This window comes from Bos grunniens, chromosome 1 (assembly GCF_055505025.1).
Source record: "Bos grunniens cultivar Pamir isolate PY7600 chromosome 1, Bosgru_T2T1.0, whole genome shotgun sequence".
Lineage (NCBI taxonomy): Eukaryota > Metazoa > Chordata > Mammalia > Artiodactyla > Bovidae > Bos > Bos grunniens.
Genome location: NC_141165.1, coordinates 50457178 through 50476874, shown reverse-complemented (window position 1 = coordinate 50476874; position 19697 = coordinate 50457178). Strand labels below are relative to the sequence as shown.

The following is a 19697-nucleotide window of genomic DNA, read 5'->3' as shown; positions in this document are numbered from 1 at the left end:
ATTTCTTGCTACATACATAATTCTTTAGGTAAGGAAGGGAAGGGGGAAAACATAAGTGGAAAAAAATTAGAGCTTAAAGCATTAGTCAGCCATATTCATTCATTCTAGAGGCAATTACACTTTAAATTTAGAAAAAGACTATTTTTTTTTTAAGAGCAATTTTAGGTTCACAGCAAAATCAAAGGGCAGGTAGAGATATCCCATATATTATTTCCTGCCCCATGCCATGCATAGTCTCCCCCATTATCAACATCCTCTACTAGAGTGGTAGATTTGTTACAAGTGATGGATTTACATGGACACATCATTATCACCCAAAGTCCATTGTTAACATCACCCTTACACTTTTTTTTTTCAAAAAAGAGAATAGTTTTATAGAAGTATGTTATATTTATTGCCATGGAAAAATATTCACAACATATTGTTTCAACAGCAAGTTAAAAACTGTGTATCAGAATGATTCCAACATTGAAAGAGAAAATTCAACTATGTGCATGCTGCTGCTGCTAAGTAGCTTCAGTCGTGTCCGACTCTGTGTGACCCCATAGACAGCAGCCCACCAGGCTTCCCCGTCCCTGGGATTCTCCAGGCAAGAACACTAGAGTGGGTTGCCATTTCCTTCTCCAATGCAGGAAACTGAAAACTGAAAGTGAACTCGCTCAGTCGTGTCCGACTCTTAGTGATCCCACGGACTGCAGCCCACTAGGCTCCTCCATCCTTGGGATTTTCCAGGCAAGAGTACTGGAGTGGGGTGCCATTGCCTTCTCTGAACTATGTGCATCAGTTCAGTTCAGTTCAGTCACTCAGTCATGTCCGATTCTTTACGACCCCATGAATCACAGCACGCCAGGCCTCCCTGTCCATCACCAACTCCCGGAGTTCACTTAGACTCATGTCCATCAAGTCAGTGATGCCACCCAGCCTTCTCATCCTCTGTCGTCCCCTTCTCCTCCTGCCCCTAATCCCTCCCAGCATCAGAGTCTTTTCCAATGAGTCAACTCTTCGCATGAGGTGGCCAAAGTACTGGAGTTTCAGCTTTAGCATCATTCCTTCCAAAGAAATCCCAGGGCTGATCTCCTTTAGAATGGACTGGTTGGATCTCCTTGCAGTCCAAGGACTCTCAAGAGTCTTCTCCAACACCACAGTTCAAAAGCATCAATTCTTCAGTGCTCAGCCTTCTTCACAGTCCAACTCTCACATCCATACATGACCACAGGAAAAACCATAGCCTTGACTAGACGGACCTTTATTGGCAAAGTAATGTCTCTGCTTTTCAATATGCTATCTAAGTTGGTCATAACTTTCCTTCCAAGGAGTAAACGTCTTTTAATTTCATGGCTGCAGTCACCATCTGCAGTGATTTTGGAGCCCCCCAAAATAAAGTCTGACACTGTTTCCACTGTTTCCCCAACTATTTCCCATGAAGTGATGGGACCAGATGTCATGATCTTCATTTTCTGAATGTTGAGCTTTAAGCCAACTTTTTCACTCTCCTCTTTCACTTTCATCAAGAGGCTTTTTAGTTCCTCTTCACTTTCTGCCATAAGGGTGGTGTTATCTGCATATCTGAGGTTATTGATATTTCTCCCGGCAATCTTGATTCCAGCTTGTGTTTCTTCCAGTCCAGCGTTTCTCATGATATATTCTATAAATGGATATATGTCACCGTGTAACAGCGGATAGCTTGGATAGCACTGGAATTCACACAATGTAAGTAACCCTTTCAGTAGTTAAACTGGTGAAGACATCTGAGATTGACTCAGGACTCACTGATACTAAATTTTGTTTAATATTTTTTTGTAATTTACTGTAAAAGAGCCTAAGATCTGAAAGTACTAGCAATACACAGTATACTGATGTCCACATCTTTATTTACTACAGTAAATAACTTCTAACTACATTTTAGAGGGTAGTGTGATGAGAGTGTATCTTGAGATATAGCTGGATAAAGTTTCTTAAGAGAAAGGACTGAACTGTTTGTTTTGTAATTCTAGGGGTTAAGAACGTGAAATAGGAATTTGGCGGAGAAATTAAATTGGAAATCAGGAATTCTGTGCAATAGTCATCTCCAGACAACAATTTCGTATCGTGGAGACGCGGCGGAGGCGTGACGCAGAGAAGTAGTAGTAGTAGGGTGATACGGAGGGAAATGGTCCTAAATGAGTCTTAAGGTCCCCCTACCCCTCAGAGTTAGTTCTCTTTAAGTACAAGAGAATTCTCAGTCATCAGAAGCCCTCTCCTACGCGGAAACAAGTATTCTGATGGGTTTCTCTCCAGACGCTGTAAACAAAAGCAAAGACGGGCTCAGGCGAGGATGGCGCTCGCTCACTGGGGTGCTTGTGCGCTCAGGACGCCTCAGGGTGCTGGGAACCAATGAAGTCACAACGGAAGACGCTGCGCTTTAAAGTCTAGAATTAGGACATGCCGACTTGGCTCCACGTTAAAATAAAAAATAGAAGTAGTTCTACGAATCTTTTGTAGAAATCATAGGCCTCCGCCAGGCCCCGCCTCTCCCGGGACGCCATCCAGAAGCCCCAACAGGGACTCCAGGTCAGACTCACGGCAGCCAGAAGCGCCCCAGCCAGCTGAAGCAAAGCCTGCGGCGCGCCTGAGCAACGCCAGAGCTGCACCCCCTCCTAGTGCGCAGGCGCAGAAAGCTCGCCGCCGGCCTCGAGCCGAGCCCTAGCGACCGTGCCCGGACTTCAGCCCCAACTGTGGGCAGTTTACTTTCGAACCGCGGCCCCGCGCTCTTTCTCATTGGCTGAGGCTACGAAGTTGAAGGTTGCCGGGAGACTGCGCCTGCGTCGTGAGGCGCCCGAGCTCCGCCTCTTCTGAGCACCTGAAGGCCTCAGGGCAGAGGAGGGCGGGGACGCCAAGCAGCCCTTAGCATCTGTCCGGAGGCTGTGCAGCTCTGTTGCTGCTGGTGGAGTTGCCTGGTTTCCCGTCCTCACGGTGAGTTTAAGGAACATTTCTTATGTCAGAAAAGGCGGCTCTGGGTCCTTCCTCTTTGCTTGTAGCCCAGGCTGGTGTACTGTGTGTGTTTGAGGCTTGGTAATTCCGAGGGCTGGCTTGGGTCCTGCGTCTCTTCCCTGTTGTCCTAGGTGAAGAGTTGGGGGAACCTTGTTTTCCCTCCCGCCAGGATGGAGCTGCATTTCCGCGAGAGAGAAGGCCCTCTGTGGTGGGGTGGGGAAAGGGGCCGTACTCCGCCGAGCTGGGTGAGACCACTCGGGGGTCGGAGTGGATGGAGGACCGCGGGGCGCGTTGGGGGAGAGGCCCGGAAGGATTTGTCTGAAACCTTCTAGAAAGTGAAGGTGAAGGGCCCTGGTGTTTGAGCCCCTTCTCTGGCAGACGTTCTCACCGGAATTAACAGGGTAGGTGTAGTTACACCCATCTTACAGATGTGAAACGGCAGTTGTGAGAGGCCCTAGGTAAAACACCTCCAGGGATTCTCAACATTTACGTGGCAGAACTGAGAGATTAACAGACGTACTGATGGGAATAACTGAAATCAAGACTTGTGATCTTTAACTGGCATAACCTTTCATTCCTATGAGTGCTTCTTGCCTTGCATTTAACTCTCAGCAGTCCAACAGGACCATGAAGGTTTACACCGTCATCACCATTGTTAGCTAATGTTTTCTAGACACTTGACGCTATAAAAAGAGGGCCTTTGTGACAGTTTATTTGGTCACAGATTTGTTGGGATTTTCAAGTTACAGTAATACCTCTCCTGCTACTCCACAGCTATTGATATTTGTCAAAAACACACACACACACAATGAGGCTCAGGGAAGGTAAGTATCAAAGATAGTTATATTTCCTATCATGTACTTAACGTTTTTTTGAGAATTTGAATCTAGAACATTAAGATAAAATAATTTTATTTCAGAATAAGGATAAAAGAATCCGAAAAAGTTAAAGAAGATATATATCAGTCTCCAAACCAGAAAGTCAACTAAGTGGTAAGTTCTGGGAGATTAAGTGAATACCAAAGAGATTTTCAGTAAATTTTTAAACTGTAAGGTGATTTAAATTTTTGAATCTTTTCTTTAAAAAAAGTGTATGTTGGTGGTATGTAAAATTCAAACCATGTAGAAGGATCTTGAAATGAAAAGTAAACAACTCTCTTATCTGACCTGTTAACTCTTGTTTACCCTGCTACTGGAAATTTTACAAGAATATGTGCATCTTAATACAGACACACACGTTTAACACTTAGAGATCTGCAAGTTGAATTTATTAAGTTGTTGGGGTACCTTTTTACCATGCATTTACATATCGTTGCTGCATTCCTTTTTTTTTTTTTAAGGTTTTTTTTCAGTGTGGACCTTTTTTATAAACTCTTGATTGAATTTGTTATAATATTGCTTCTGTCTTACATTTTGGGTTTTGGCTTCAGTGCATGTGGGATCTTAGCTCCTGGACCAAGGATCGAAACCAGCATCCCCTGTATTGGAAAGCAAAGTCTTAATCCCTGGACTGTCAGGGAAGGCCCTGCATTCCTTTTTTATTTATTTTCATTTTTAATTGGAGGATAATTGCTTTATAATGTTGTGTTGGTTTCTGCCATATAACAGTGTGAATGAGCCGTAAGTATGTGTATAAATACACATACACACTCCCTCTTCATCCTCTCTTTCCCCCACTGCATTTCTTTTTAATCACCAAGTAGCTATCATTTGGGGCTTCCCTGATGGCTCAGCAGTGGGGGCGGGGGGGGGGGGCGGTGGTTGGGTGGGTGGGGGGAGGTGGAGAAAAAAGAGAGAAATCTGCCTGTAATGTAGGAGACACTGTTCAATCCTTGAGTCAGGAAGATCCCCTGGAGAAGGAAGTTGCAACCTGTTCCAGTATTCTTGCCTGGCAAATCGCGTGGACAGAGAAGCCTGGCAGGCTACAGTCCCTGGGGTGGCAAAGGAGTTGGACACAATTTAGTGACTAAACAACAATAACAATAGCTATCCCTTAAAGTAAGGGCCCATAGTTTAGCTACTCTGGCAAGATGAAATTTTGATCTTAGTTGATGTTAGTTTTAACGTTGCTTTTTTCCCCACCAAATGTGTATTTTCACTTTGAAAAATATTTTTTAAAAAGGCAAAGAAAATCTTAACTCCTCATATCAGTTCCTTGTTAAATTGCATTAATGGGCTTCCCCTAGTGGCTTAAATGGTGAAGAATCTGCTTATAATGCAGGAGACCTGGGTTTGATCCCTGGATCGGGAAGATCTCTTGAAGAAGGGAATGGCTACCCATTCCAGGATTCTTGCTTGGAGAATTCTGTGGACAGAGGAGCCTGGTCTTTTTTTAGTTTGAGGGAACGGGTTGATGTCAAAATGCAGGAAAACATACAAATGGGCAGAGTTAAAATCAGATCTGACCATAGAATTTTGTTTGTTTGTTTTGAGTTAGGTGAGCCTTCATTATTTTTGTACATTTATTCTTTTTTTTTTAATCAGGGCCACAAAGATGTGAGACCCAGACTGGGTGGTGGCACTTCTTGAATTTTCCCAGACTTACAGCTGACTCACTGTCTTAAGTACTAGAGCAAGTCATATAACTCTATAATGTAGCAGATTTCTCTTCAGAGGTGGTAAACTGTAATGAATGTTTTATAACCATTCATATTTAGAGATGAAAGACAATAATGCATTAGGGAATTAAGGCTTTTAAAAAATAGTTTACACAGGAGAATGATATTTTTGGTATGCCCAGTTCTCCATCATCTGCTGTCAGTGCTGACCATACATAATAAGCTGGTTAGACACTGTGGAGACTCCATAGAAAATCAACTTGCTGGAGAAAGACTGCATGAAAACTTTAGAAGTTCAATAATGTGTTTGTTTTTACACTTAAGCACAAGAAATCTGAGAAATAATTTATAAGTAGATGATTTAGCTTCAGGTTTATTTCTGAAAAGATTTCTTTTTTATATTCATATTTCTTGGTGACTTTTAAAAGGGAAGCAGGAAATCTTGAACTAAGTTATCAGTTTGTCCTTTGTCTCTTAGTCCCCGCTGGAGGAAAATAACATTTTACACGGGTCATTTTTTTTGCTTTTTAAAATTATAGAATAATAGAAATTGGTTTAAAAATTACTTTGGCAGGGGTGAGCCTGGCTGGATAATAGGCAAGACACTTAAACATTTTTAAAATTTTTTTTATGTTTTTAAAACTTACATATAATTTACCATTTTAACCATTTTTAAGTGTATAGTCAGTGGCATTAAGTACATTTCACATTGTTGTGCAGCCATCACTATCTGTCTCCAGAACATTTTCATCTTCCCAAAGTGAAGCTGCACTCATTAAATGATAACTCTCCAACTCTCCTCCCTCTAGCCCCTGGCAACCACCATTTTATTATGTCTTTGTAGACAGTGCTTATTGGCTTTTATATTCTGTGCATTTTTCATGTCTAACGTGATCATACATTTTTTTCTCCACTGACCTAATCGAGTAATTTTCTGTTACTGAGTTAACTTTACATTTCCAGAAAGAACTGTATTTGGTTCTGTACTGTATTCTTTTAATGTGATCAGGATTTGTTTTTGCTAATATTGTGTTCAGGATTTTACATTAGTATCCATTTTTGTAATTGTTCTATTTTTAGTTTTGAATTATCTTTGTTAGGTTTTGCAATTGTGTTATATACTATCCTCAAAACAGTTTGCAAACTTGCCATCTTGTATTCTCCAGCAGTAGTACAAGTAATTGTTTCTTAACCACTTGGATGAACCCACCAGAGAAGCTTTCTCCCTTTCCCACCTTTTTTTTTTCCAGAGCCTTTTTTTTCCCCCAGAGTAGCACTTTCCCAGCTTGTGAATTTCTCTCATGGTTTTCTTTATCTTCTCTGGTCAATTTTGGTATTGGAACTGACAGTAGAGAATAGTTAATTTCTTGTAGACTTTCAAATAGCTATTCTCTATAATTTTGGCTTTTCCCATTTTTGGCTTATTTCCTTTTTTTAATGCTAAACTTAGTACATTTGTTGTTTCTTTCTTAACCCTCTTGTTTGCGTTGCATTGCACGCTTAGTCGCTCAGTCATGTCCAATTGTTTTTCGACTCGATGGACAGTAGCCTGCCAGGCTCATCTGTCCTTGAGATTCTCCAGGCAAGAATACTAGAATGGGTTGCCATTTCCTACTCCAGGACATCTTCCCTACCCACGGATCGAACCCCGGTGTCCTGCGTTGCAGGCAGATTCTTTACCATCTGAGCCACCAGGGAAGCCCCTTATTGCTGCATAACCAATCCCACATTTTAGCAGCTTAAAACAAAAATTAAAACAGTTCCCTTGGGTCAGGAATCTCGGAGCAGTTTAGCTGTCCACTTCTGGCCCATGGTCTCTCGTGATGTTGCAGTCATTGCCAGATTTTACTGGACCTGAAGTATCTGCTCATTATGTAGTTGCTTCAGTCTTCATGTTCTTGGGGGTTGTTAGACTAAGGTTCTTAGTTTCTTGCCACAGCGGTGGACCTTGGTCTGCTTGCAACGTGGCATCTTACTTCCCTTGGTGAGAGTGATATAAGAGAGCTGGAGAGAGCCAGAGCATTCCAGACTGAAGGCTGGTATTACAAAATCTTAAAGTTACATCTGCTGTATTGTTTGTTAAAAGGGAGTCACTAAGTCCAGCCACACTCAAGAGAAGGGAATTACAAAAGGATGTGACAACTGGGAGGTAGAGGTCTGTCTTGGAGGCTTCCTGTCATAGATAGCTAAAGGTTTGTTTATTTAAAGAGCCAGGCCTCGGGTTTATCAATTCTTACAGTTTTCTGTTTTCTAATTCACAGTTTTCTTCACGAGTTAGAATTGTTCTTTTCTTTTGCTTTTCCTAGGTTCATTTTCTGTTTTTTCCCCTTTTTAAAAAAGATGAATCCTTTTTATATTACTTGTTTAGTTTATTAATGAATGAATAAATTGTATCTTGGCTGGGTAGAGAATTCTGAGGTCATATCCTTTTTCTTCCTGACCCCTGTGGGTATTGACTGCTACATTGTCTTTTATCATTTCTAGTTGCTTTGGAGGTGTTCTGTTTATCTACTGCTGTGTAACAAATAGAAGGTTGGATGCCTGATGTCCAAGATGACTTTTTCACTCACGGGTCTGGCACCTTGCTGCTCCTCCACTTGGCCTCATCAGCAGAGCAGGATAGAATTTTTACATAGCAAAGAGGCAGCGATCTGCTAGGCTCCCTACGGGTTATATCCAGAACTGTCATCGCGTCACTAGTACTGTATCCTGTTGGTCAGAGCAGTCACATGTCTTGCCCAGATCTTTTTGAGGGGAGAATAGATTTCATCTCTTGAGAGAATACCAGCAAAGTCACATCTCAGAATAACATACCTGAGAAATAACTTTTGTGGCCATCTTTAGAAATTATAGTCTCCCAGAGAATTTTGAGATCATTATGTTTTTATTTTCCTTTTTTTAGAGTGTATTTTCTGACTAGATGCATGTGGGATTGTCTTTATTTCTTTAAAATTTTAATATTTTAAATTACCTGTTAATTTGTTGAAAGTAAAAGAGAATTTAGGTTTATAATGGAAAGCAGCAGCCTCCTGCCCTCATGTTCCCGAGTCTTGATTCCTGCTCTCCAGAAGCAATTATTTCATTCCATTTAAATATTTCTTTTGGAATTGCTTCTATATTTCTAAATAATTGGCTTTTGATGTGATTTCTTGATTTTTCATTTTTAGGTATGTATTGACTTCTTATAAGGGAAGATTAAGATAAGTTCTTAAACACTGTTTCCTTCCCTATTTCCTCCCCCCAATATAACTTTTTCATTTTCTTAATTTGAGCTGTTATAACAAACCTACCTTAAACAACAATCATTGATTTCTTAAACAACAATCATTGATTTCTTGCAGTTTTGTAGGCTAGGAAGTCCAGGATCAGGATGCTGGCACAGTCAGGTTCTGGCCAAAGCTCTCTTCCTGGTTTGCAGATGGCCATCTTCCTGCTGTGCTTTCACATGGCAGAGAGCAGAGAAAGAGAGGGAGCAAGCTCTGTATCTCTTCCTTTAAGGGGCTCATCTCATTCATGAGGGCTCAACTCTCAAGACCTAATTACCTCTGCCTCATTTATACTATCACATTAAGGGTTAGGATTTTAACATACGAATTTTCAGGAGACACATTCAATCCATAACAGTCATACTTTTTGGTAAAATCAGTATTAATATTTATAATGTTATGATTAATGGGACAACTGAGTTATATAGTATGCTATAATATTTTGTCTTTTCATGATTCCATCATTTTCTCCTACATTTAGTTCTCTCATTACCTCTCAGTATGTTCAGACACATGAAATATTGTCTGTTCCATTAATTTACTTAAAGACATTTCTTCTGGATTTCTGTCTTCTTCCTCTAGACTTTTTCTCTAGGCTTGCTGCACAGTTGTCCAGGATTCCATTTCACAGTTACCCTGGTGAGAATTCTTATTTTTCTTGTCTTCCTGCAGTAGTTTTTTTTTTTTTAAGAAATGGCAAGTAGTGGGTGTTTCAAAACCCAGGTAGTGGGTTTTGAGACCTCTTGTGTCAAACTATCTTTAGACTACTTTCAAAATTTACTTTTTCTGGGTGTAGAATTTTAGGTTGGAAGCCATGTTTTCCTATTAAAGAATTGCTTCATTGTCTTCTAGTTTCCAGTGGTGTTGTTACACACAACATAGCTAAATCCAAGATACTCAACCCAGAAAATACTTATTGGAAAAGTTTTTTGCTCCTTTTCCCCCCATCAAGAGTCTAGGCTGGTTATGGAAAATTTCTGGTACATAAAATTTCATACTAGTTTCTGGAAGAACTAGCTCCTAAGCATGATAGCCACTTTAATCTTCTGTTTCTCAGGCAGCACCCAGAGTTAGGAAGTTCCTGACCTTGCATATTAATAGTTATTTTCAATCAGGCTTACTTCTGTTAGCCAGTCTTCACTTCTCATGAATGTGTTGGCTAAAATCAGTTTTTCGTAACAGCTAGAAGAAGGTAATCTGAGAGTAGATTTGATTTCTGTATCTTTATCTACACATTTCTGATTAAATTTTATTAAAAATATATGCTATTAGTTGTTCAGTCACTAAGTCATGTCTGACTCTCTGCGACCCCATGGACTGTAGCACGCCAGGCTCCTCCTCTGTCTTCCACTATCTCCTGGAGTTTGCTCAAATTCATGTCTTTTGAGTTGGTATTGTTATCTAACCATCTCATCCTCTTTCGACCCCTTTTTCTTTTGCCTTCAGTCTTTCCCAGCATCAGGGTCTTTTCCAATGAGTTGGCTCTTTGCTTCAGGTGGCCAAAGTATTAGAGCTTCAGTTTCAGAATCAATCCTTCCGATGAGTATTCAGGGTTGATATCCTTTAGGATTGATGGGCTTGATCTCCTTGTAATTCAAGGGACTGTCAAGAATCTTCTCCAGCACCATGATTTGAAAGCATCCATTCTTCAGCACTCAGCCTTCTTTATGGTCCAATTCTCATATCCATACATGACTACTGAAAAAACCATAGCTTTGACTGTATAGACCTTTGTTGGTAAAGTGATGTCTCTGCTTTATAATATGTGGTCTAGGGTTGTCTTGAGCTTCCCAGGTGGCTCAGTGGTAAAGAATCTACCTGCCAGTGCAGAAGACTTGGATTTGATCCCTGGGTCGGGAAGATCCCCTGGAGGAGAGCATGGCAACCTACTCCAGTATTCTTGCCTGGATAATCCCGTGGACAGAGGAGGGCTACAGTCCATGGGGTCGTAAAGAATCAGACGTGACTGAGCATGCATGCTTGCAGTAGGTTTGTCATAACTTTCCTTCCAAGGAACAAGTGTCTTTCAATTTCATGGCTGCAGTCCCCATCCACAGTGATTTTGGAGCCCAAGAAAATAAAATATGTCACTCCTTCCATGTTTTCCCCTTCTGTTTGACCGGATGCCATGATCTTGGTTTTGTTAATGTTGAGTTCCAAGCCAGCTTTTTCATGCTTCTTTTTCACCCTCATCAAGAGGCTTTATAGTATCTCTTCACTTTATGCCATTACCATGGTATGATCTGCATATCTGAAGTTGTTGATATTTCTCCTGGCAATCTTGATTTCAGCTTGTGCTTCATCCATTCCGGCATTTTGCATGATTTACTCTGCATATAAATTAAATAAGCAGTGTGACAATATATAGCCTGAAGATACTCCTTTCCCAATTTGGAACCAGTCAGTTCCATGTCTGGTTCTAACTGTTGCTTCTTGACCTGCATACAGGTTTCTCAGGAGACAGGTAAGGTGGTCTGGTATTCCCATCTCTCTAAGAATTTTCCAGTTTGTTGTGATCTACAAAGTCAAAGGCTTTAGCATAGTCCGTGAAGCAGAATTAGATGTTTTTCTGGAATTCTCTTGCTTTTTCTATTATCCAGTGGATGTTGACAATGATCTCTGGTTCCTCTGCCTTTTCTAAACCCAGCCTGTACATCTGGAAGTTCTCAGTTCATGTACTGTTGAAGCCTAGCTTGAAGGATTTTGGGGCATTACTGTGCTAGCATGTGAAATGAACACAATCATATGGTAGTTCAAACATTCTTTGGCATTGCCCTTCTTTGGGATTGGAATGAAAACTGACCTTTTCCAGTCCTGTGGCCACTGCTGAGTTTTCTAAATTTGCTGACATTTTGAGTGTGGCACTTTAACAGCATTATTTTTTAGAATTTTAAGTAGCTCAGCTGGGGTTCCAACACCTCCACTAGCTTTCTTTATAGTGATGCAGAGATGCTTTTAGAAAGCATCACTTAGAGGCCCACTTGACTTCACACTCTAAAGATGTCTGGCTCTAGGTGAGTGACCACATCATTGTGGTTATCTGGGTCATTAAGGGATTTTTTGTATAGTTCTGTGTATTCGTGCCATCTCTTCTTAATCTTTCTGCTTCTGTTCAGTCCATACTATTTCTGTCCTTTATTGTGTCTATCCTTGCATGAAATGTTCTCTTTGATATCTCTCATTTTCTTGAAGAGATCTCCAGTCTTTGTCATTGTATTGTTTTCCTCTGTTCTTTGCGTTGTTCTCTTAAAGGCCGCCTTCTCTCTCCTCGCTCTTCTCTGGCACTCTGCATTCAGTTGGGTATATCGCTCCCTTTCTCCTTTACCTTTCACTTTTCTTCTTTCCTCAGCTATTTGTAAAGTCTCCTTAGGCAGCCACTTTGCCTTTTTGCATTTCTTTTTCAGTGACTTCCATCCATAGTTCTTTAGGCACTCTGTCTACCAGATCTAATTCTATCTTTTCGTCACCTCCAGGGACTACGCTGTAGCTCAAATGGTAAAGAATCTGCCTGTGAGGAAGGAGACCAGGGTTCGACCTGGGTTGGGAAGTTCCTCTGGTGAAGGGAATTGGAATCCACTCCAGTATTGTTGCCTGGAGAATTCCATCGACAGAGAAGCCTGGCGGGCTACAGTCTGTGGGATCACAGAGTTGGACACAACAGTGACTAACACACATTCGTCACCTCCACTGTATAATCATAAGGAGTTTAATTTAGGTCATACTTGAATGGCTAGTGGTTTTCTTCATTTAAGCCTGAATTTTACAAAAAAGCAGCTGATGATCTGAGCCAGTGAGCTCTAGGTCTTGTTTTTGCTGACTGTGTAGAGCTTTTCCCATTTAGTGATGTCCATGTGTAGAGTTGTCTCTTGGGTTGTTGGAAGAGGGTGTTTGCTATGACCAACATGGTCTCCTGACAAAACTGTTAGCCTTTGCCCTGCTTCATTTTGTACTCTAAGGCCAAACTTGCCTGTTACTCCAGATATCTCTTGACTTTGTCTAAAAATTTTTACATTCCAGGCCCTATGATGAAAAGGACATCTTTTTTTTGCGTTAGTTCTAGAAAGTGTTGTAGATGTTCTATATTTGCTGTATTAGACCAGGATATCTAATGCTTACATTTTGTGTAAGTTCAAGAGATGATATTTTCTTTACAATATGGTTATTTTGAATATCCTTCTAAAAAAAGTTGAACTTTTGGGATCCTTAAATGGGTTCCCAGGGAAAATGTTTTCTAACTTTTTAACAAGTATAGGATTTTGGAGGGAAGCTTTGGAGGGAAATACTGTGTTCAGTTTTAGGGTTACTTTTTGATACTTGAATTAAATAACTCTAATATTAAATCTAAATTGAATATATGTCCATTGTTCAAATTTTATTCCTTTGCAAAATATTATTCTGTTTATTTCTTCATTATGAATTCTGACATCACTTAAACTGAAAAAATGTTTTGTTTTTCTTGGGTGGTTTTTCGATTTCAGAGCTCTGTTAGGTACAAGATGATCATAAAGGCTTCCCAACATGTAGGCGCTTGAATTTACCTGCAGTGAATGTCACCTTCTGTTCTGTTGCCCAGTTTTGTTTTCTGAAATGCTTCACAGTTCAGGCTGATTAGTCTCACACATCCTGGCTCATTGTAGTTCTTAATGCTGTTAGTCTGAATGGTGTGTTTTCTGTTTTCAGATGTATACTTGATAGAACTTTTCCTAAGCAGAAATTTTGCTGTTTTAAAATAAAAACCCTAAAACTAAGGTCTGACATTTTATCAGCATTGGTCTCTTAAGGGGCAGTGTTTATTCAACCAGTGTTGAGTGAATGCCTGTTGTGTCAGGTTCTGCACTTAGACACAGTGTCTGCACTTACTGCAGGCATATATTCTAATGTATAGAAAAATGTTACAAAATCCTTTATTATTGTTTTTTTGGCTATGCCACACACCTTGCACGATCTTAGTTCCCCAACCAGGTGTCAAACATGGGCCTTGGCAGTGAAAGCACCAAGTCCTAACCACTGGGCCACCAGGGAATATCCCCACAAGTCTTTTAAATAAAGTCCATCTAAGAGCTAGAAAGTAGAAGTGTAGTGTTCAGTGAGATTAATAGGGGACCAAATCTGGGGAAGGAGGTGGGACTCAAGTTCAGGCTTGAAAGAGTTTGGTTTTGCACATGGTGAAGAGGGGGCGCATAGAGCTATAAAGACTGAAGAGGTTTTTATGTTTATTAAAAGTACAATTAGTTATTTGTAGATGTTGTTTATTGAAACTCCTAACAGTTTTTATAGAGGATGATTTTACAAGAATGGCACTTGGAAGGCTTGTTGGAAATAACCAGTAATAGCTTGCAAAGAAGTGAAGTTACTTGTGTCAGAGAGGATCTCTGAACTGTTGCTGGATTTCTTTCCTAAAGGAAAGATAACTAATGGCATTCTTTAGCACTATGCTCTGCTGCTGTTGCTGCTGCTGCTAAGTCACTTCAATCGTGTCGGACTCTGTGCGACCCCATAGACGGCAGCCCACCAGGCTCCCCCGTCCCACCAGGCTCCTCCACCCATGGGATTTTCTAGGCAAGAGTACTGGAGTGGGGTGCCATTGCCTTCTCTAGTGGTCAGTAATTCATAATTACCACTATCAACACTTCATCTTTCAAACTTTATTGCCAGGACTAATTCAGAAATGTTTTCCCTTTCTGAATCTTCAAATTAACATTACTTTAGAATATTACACTGTGCTGATTCAGGGCTTTAAGCACATACATTAGAATTCCAATTCAAGAACCTGAGAAATTTATAGAACAGTTAGAAATTTAGTAACTTACTTTAGAAACTGTGGTTGAGTCAACTGGGAATATGAATTGAAGAATGTAATTTTGCTAAGAATCAACTTGTTATTTAACATTTAGTTCTGTCTATTCATTACTTGTGTATAGTTTTGATTTTAGCATCTTAGAATGTAAAAAGTTGCTCAGACTATTTATAGTCATTAGGTAGACTTCCAACAGAACACCCCAAAGTGACCTCTTAAAGGTTATCAATAATCAGTATTAGGAATTAAATTATATAGAAAATCATTTTTGAAATCTTAGTAAATATCCTCTTGTAAATGACAAGTATGATATATTGTTTGTAGGTTAACACTTAAAACTTTATATAATGTATGCAAATATGTCTTTGTTATATGTAGAATTAAAATACTTTTTTCTCTCGACAGGAAATGCACAATTTTGAGGATGAATTAACATGTCCCATTTGTTACAGTATTTTTGAAGATCCTCGGGTACTACCGTGCTCTCATACATTTTGTAGAAATTGTTTGGAAAATGTGCTACAGGCAACTGGTAACTTTTATATATGGAGACCTTTACGCATTCCACTCAAGTGCCCTAACTGCAGAAGTATTATTGAAATTGCTCCAAGTGGTATTGAATCTTTACCTGTTAATTTTGCATTAAGGGCTATTATTGAAAAGTACCAGCAAGAAGACCATCCGGATATCATCACCTGCCCTGAGCATTATAGGCAGCCCTTAAATGTTTACTGTCTCCTGGATAAAAAATTGGTTTGTGGTCATTGCCTTACCATAGGTCAACATCACGGTCATCCTATAGATGACCTTCAGAGTGCCTATATGAAAGAAAAGGACACACCTCAGAAACTGCTTGAACAGTTAACTGACACACACTGGACAGATCTTACTTGTCTTATTGAGAAGCTAGAAGAACAAAAATCTCATTCAGAGAAAATGGTCCAAGGTGATAAGGAAGTTGTTCTCCAGTATTTTAAGGAGCTTAGTGATACATTAGAACAGAAAAAAAAAATTTTCCTAACAGCTCTTTGTGATGTTGGCAATCTGATTAATCAAGAATATACTCCACAAATTGAAAGAATGAAAGAAATAAGAGAGCAGCAGCTTGAATTAGTGACACTGACAACATCTTTACAAGAAGAGGCTCCACTTAAATTTCTTGAAAAAGTTGACGACGTCCGCCAACGTGTGCACGTCTTGAAACAAAGACCACTTCCTAACGTCCAACCTGTTGAAATTTATCCTCGAGTAAGCCAAGTATTGAAAGAAGATTGGAGCAGAACAGAAATTGGACAAATTAAGAAACTTCTTATTCCTGAAATGAAGATCTCTTCAAAAAGGATTCCCTGTGCCTGGCCTGATAAAGACGAAAAAGTTGAATTTTTTAAGATTCTAAACATTGTTATAGTTACACTAATTTCAGTAATACTGATGCTGATCCTCTTTTTTAACCAACACATCATAACCTTTTTAAATGAAATCACTTCAATATGTTTTTCTGAAGTCTCTCTCTCTGTTTACCAAAGTTTATCTAAGAATGTGCATAATTTAAAGAATATACTATGTCACACTGTATATTTACTGAAGGAATTCATGTGGAAAATAATTTCTCATTGAACATTCTAATCTGGATTATTTAAGGTTTATTCTGTACAGCAGAGGCTAATGACCATCACTAAATAGAGGAATATAGGGGTAACTTGGATAAATAAAATAGCAGGCTAAAGTTTGTTAGAATTGCAACAGAATAATCCCTCTTATGTTTCTGTTGAATAGAAAATGTGTCATCAGAAGTTAGAAATGAGACAATGTCTGATTTTCTGAAAACCAGAACAAACTCTAATGATAACTTAAGTATTAATACATTATCCCATTTTTATTGGTTTGTAAGGTTGACTGTTTTAACATTCTTATACCAGTAGTGTTTTAGCATTATGTACTGCAGTGGTTGGCTTTGCAGTTCTTTGTGTATACATAGTTTTTAATTAAAAGATGTCAAAATACTTTTGAATGGGCAAATAAAGATGGTGAGAAGAGGTTTTATATTCAAGTAGCTAAGTCAAAGTGATAGGGGATTGCTGATGTTAAAGATATGTTTGATCAAATGTACCTGATGCACACATTAGTGTGTTTAAGAGCCTACAGTTTCTGTAATATTCATTACTAATAAAACTGTTGCTTAAGTGTTGTTAGGGACAAAATAGTAACATTTCCTAGCACTTACTGTCCTATGATTCATGTAAATTTATTTTAGGATTGTATTGATATTTGACTTTTGTGTAGTCTTTGTAGTAAAATCAGTTCTTGGGAAATATTGATACATCCCACCCTCATTATGTTTGGATGGCATCATGTTAACTGTATGTCTTTAAAATTGTCTTAAAATTTTCAAGTCTTTTATGCTAATGCCAGTTCAGTTCAGTCGCTCAGTTGTGTCTGACTCTGCGACCCCATGAACCACAGCACACCAGGCCTCCCTGTCCATCACCAATTCCCAGAGTCCACCCAAACCCATGTCCATTGAGTTGGTGATGCCATCCAACCATCTCATCCTTTGTTGTCCCCTTCTCCTCCTGCCCTTAATCTTTCCCAGCACCAGGGTCTTTTCAAATGTCAGCTCTTCGCATCAAGTGGCCAAAGTACTGGAGTTTCAGTTTCAACGTCAGTCCTTCCAATGAACACCCAGGACGGATCTTTAGGATGGACTGGTTGGATCTCCTTGCAGTCCAAGGGACTCCCAAGACTCTTCTCCAACACAGTTCAAAAGCATCAGTTCTTCAGCGCTCAGCTTTCTTTATAGTCCAACTCTCACATCCACACATGACGCTAATGCCAAAGCACCAATAATTTGATGTTACTTTCTTGAATTGTAAGGGGAGTCTGCCTAGCTACCTAAGTCAAATCCCTTTGATGTAGTTCCGTTTTTTAACAAGGACTGAATTGTGGTCCTGGTAGGACTTATTGACACTTTTGTCCATCCAACCCTAAGTACAAGCTCACTTCCCAAAATTCCAAGTAGATAGCATGTTTAGGAGCTGCATGCTCATGGTCCTACAGAGGTGGCTGTAATCAGGCACCAGTTCTAGAATACTCTTAAGACCTTATCTGCTGAGAAAAAGTCTAAAGATGGCTGGCTGTACTCAGTTCATGATCCGAATAGCACAACTAAATGTTGTGTGAGCAAAGAACATTTGGAGGTAAGATGTGTATACAGCTACACACCAACTTAAGCCTGGAGTTGCACTGACTTGATTAAAGAACACAAAAATGCCACATATGTTTTGGAATACATATAATTTTAATCTCACATTTCTGAAATATTAATCCTTGCTTTTTTGTATATTAGCAAACAGATACAAAATTGCCAAAGCCATATGTTTAGTATGAGAGACTCATGTATTTTTTAAGAGTTCACCTGTTGCGTTACCTTTAAAGAATTTAAACCAAGATTTTTACTAGGATTTCTAACATGTCTATGAATCACAGCTAAAAATGGAAACATTTTAGGTTTGACATTCATTTTTTTTATAACTTGCCAGTTTTTAATAAACAATACTTTTAACCTTATGTAGTCTGCATGAATAATCCAATATACAAGTAACTCATACATGCTCTTCCCTTTTGTATTTTTGAGGGTGAGATTGTAAAATTTGAAGTATATAATCTTGAATCTTCATTTCTAAGTTTTTATGTATAACAAAAGTTTACATTGTAATAAACTCATTTGGATCTTTGCATTGAGTGGTTAATAAGGTGCTGAAACTCAGGAGTGGTTGATGTGGAATTTTCATATGGGCTATAGGCATTATCTACTTTAACTTTTTAAAAGCACTACACTTTACTATTCTATTGGTTATGAAAACATAAAAAATAATAAATTCATCTCTGTTCTCACCAATGAAAAGACTTTGATTATACTGATACTTTTTTCTAGTTACCTTTCCTTTGTATAATCTTAAAACAAATGACCATACTTGAATTTTAGATCTTACTTTATTTAAGTTCATGCTCATGTATTTACATCTTACTGATTATGATACAGACTGTCTTTGTTGGGTTTTAGTACCTAAACAATGCACTATGAATAACAAGGTAATTTTAAATTTTAATTCCTCAGGCTATCTAGAAACCAAATAGCTTAGACCAGACTTCTGATTCAATACCAGGATTTTTCTGAAAATGAAGTGGTTGCCAGCTTATTTCCAGTAGTATATTTTTGAGTTAATGCAGTGTAACACAGTAACAAGAAAGCCTTTGACAACTTAATGGACAAACAGTACTGTATCCTAATTTCCATTTATACTAAAGAAATTAACCCTTATACACTTAAATCATTCTTTTTCTGAAGCAACTATAGTGGGTATATATACCCACTCAAGTTATTCAGACATTTGCTGGCCCTTTCACAAATGTTTTAAACAGTCAAGCACACTGAGTTTAAGAATGTATAATATTAAAATTCTCATTCTTGCAATTCAGAATCACTGGTTTAACATGGTTTAGTTTACAACTGTACTGTTCATCAAAGTAATATACTTTTAACTCTGCATAAGGGGAAGTTATCTGATAGTCCAGGCATCTTATTTTCTCCATAGTTGCCACTTACAAAACTGTCAGATTCTTACAATCTCTTAGAAACAGGCATAGAGAATATTTTATTAAACTTGTAACATCTCTTAATTAACAGCATAAAATAGAAACTATATGATACAATTTAAGAATAGGTATTTTATATAATTTATAACCCTTTACATAGAGAAATACAATATGTTGAATCTATGGTAAGATATGAAAAATCTTCAGATTAAGCAAGTTTAGCAAAGTCCTTTAGATGCAATTTCTTTTGGGTTTACTGCAACGCTTTTTGTTATATTGTATGTCTTGTAAATTCCAATAAGTCTATCTGAAATCTCAAACATATTATTTCGAAGAGAAATTATTATGAACTGGGCATTTTTTGTTTGTTCCTAAAGAGAAAAAACAGAATAAATTAGAAAAATTACACATAGATATGTAAATGTATGACTAATAAAGATCTAACTTTACTTCCCTAAAATATTTCTTGGGCAATAAATTGAACATAACATTGCTAATTAATATGAACAAT

At 38.7% G+C, this 19697-nt stretch overlaps 2 protein-coding genes across 7 annotated transcripts in view; one reads left to right on the top strand and one right to left on the bottom strand.

The window, feature by feature from the left end:
* The first annotated feature begins 2833 nt into the window (after positions 1-2833).
* On the top strand, positions 2834-18324 carry TRIM59 (tripartite motif containing 59). The gene is made up of 3 exons (XM_086392561.1): positions 2834-2952; positions 3890-3962; positions 14996-18324. The coding sequence occupies exon 3, from the start codon at positions 14999-15001 to the stop codon at positions 16205-16207; it is 1209 nt and encodes a 402-aa protein (XP_086248687.1). The 5' UTR covers positions 2834-2952; positions 3890-3962; positions 14996-14998; the 3' UTR covers positions 16208-18324.
* Positions 17868-19697, bottom strand: part of SMC4 (structural maintenance of chromosomes 4) — a 34231-nt gene continuing 32401 nt past the window's right edge. For all 6 annotated transcript variants that reach the window (XM_086392463.1, XM_086392434.1, XM_086392454.1 and 3 more), the window contains one exon: positions 17868-19557. In XM_086392463.1, coding sequence (XP_086248589.1) covers positions 19405-19557 — 153 coding nt within the window. In that variant the 3' untranslated portion in view covers positions 17868-19404. The remainder of the gene's footprint in view (positions 19558-19697) is intronic.

Excerpts from the sequence above, each read along its gene's own strand:
- TRIM59 (XM_086392561.1), top strand. The coding sequence starts at position 14,999 with ATGCACAATTTTGAGGATGAATTAACATGTCCCATTTGTTACAGTATT.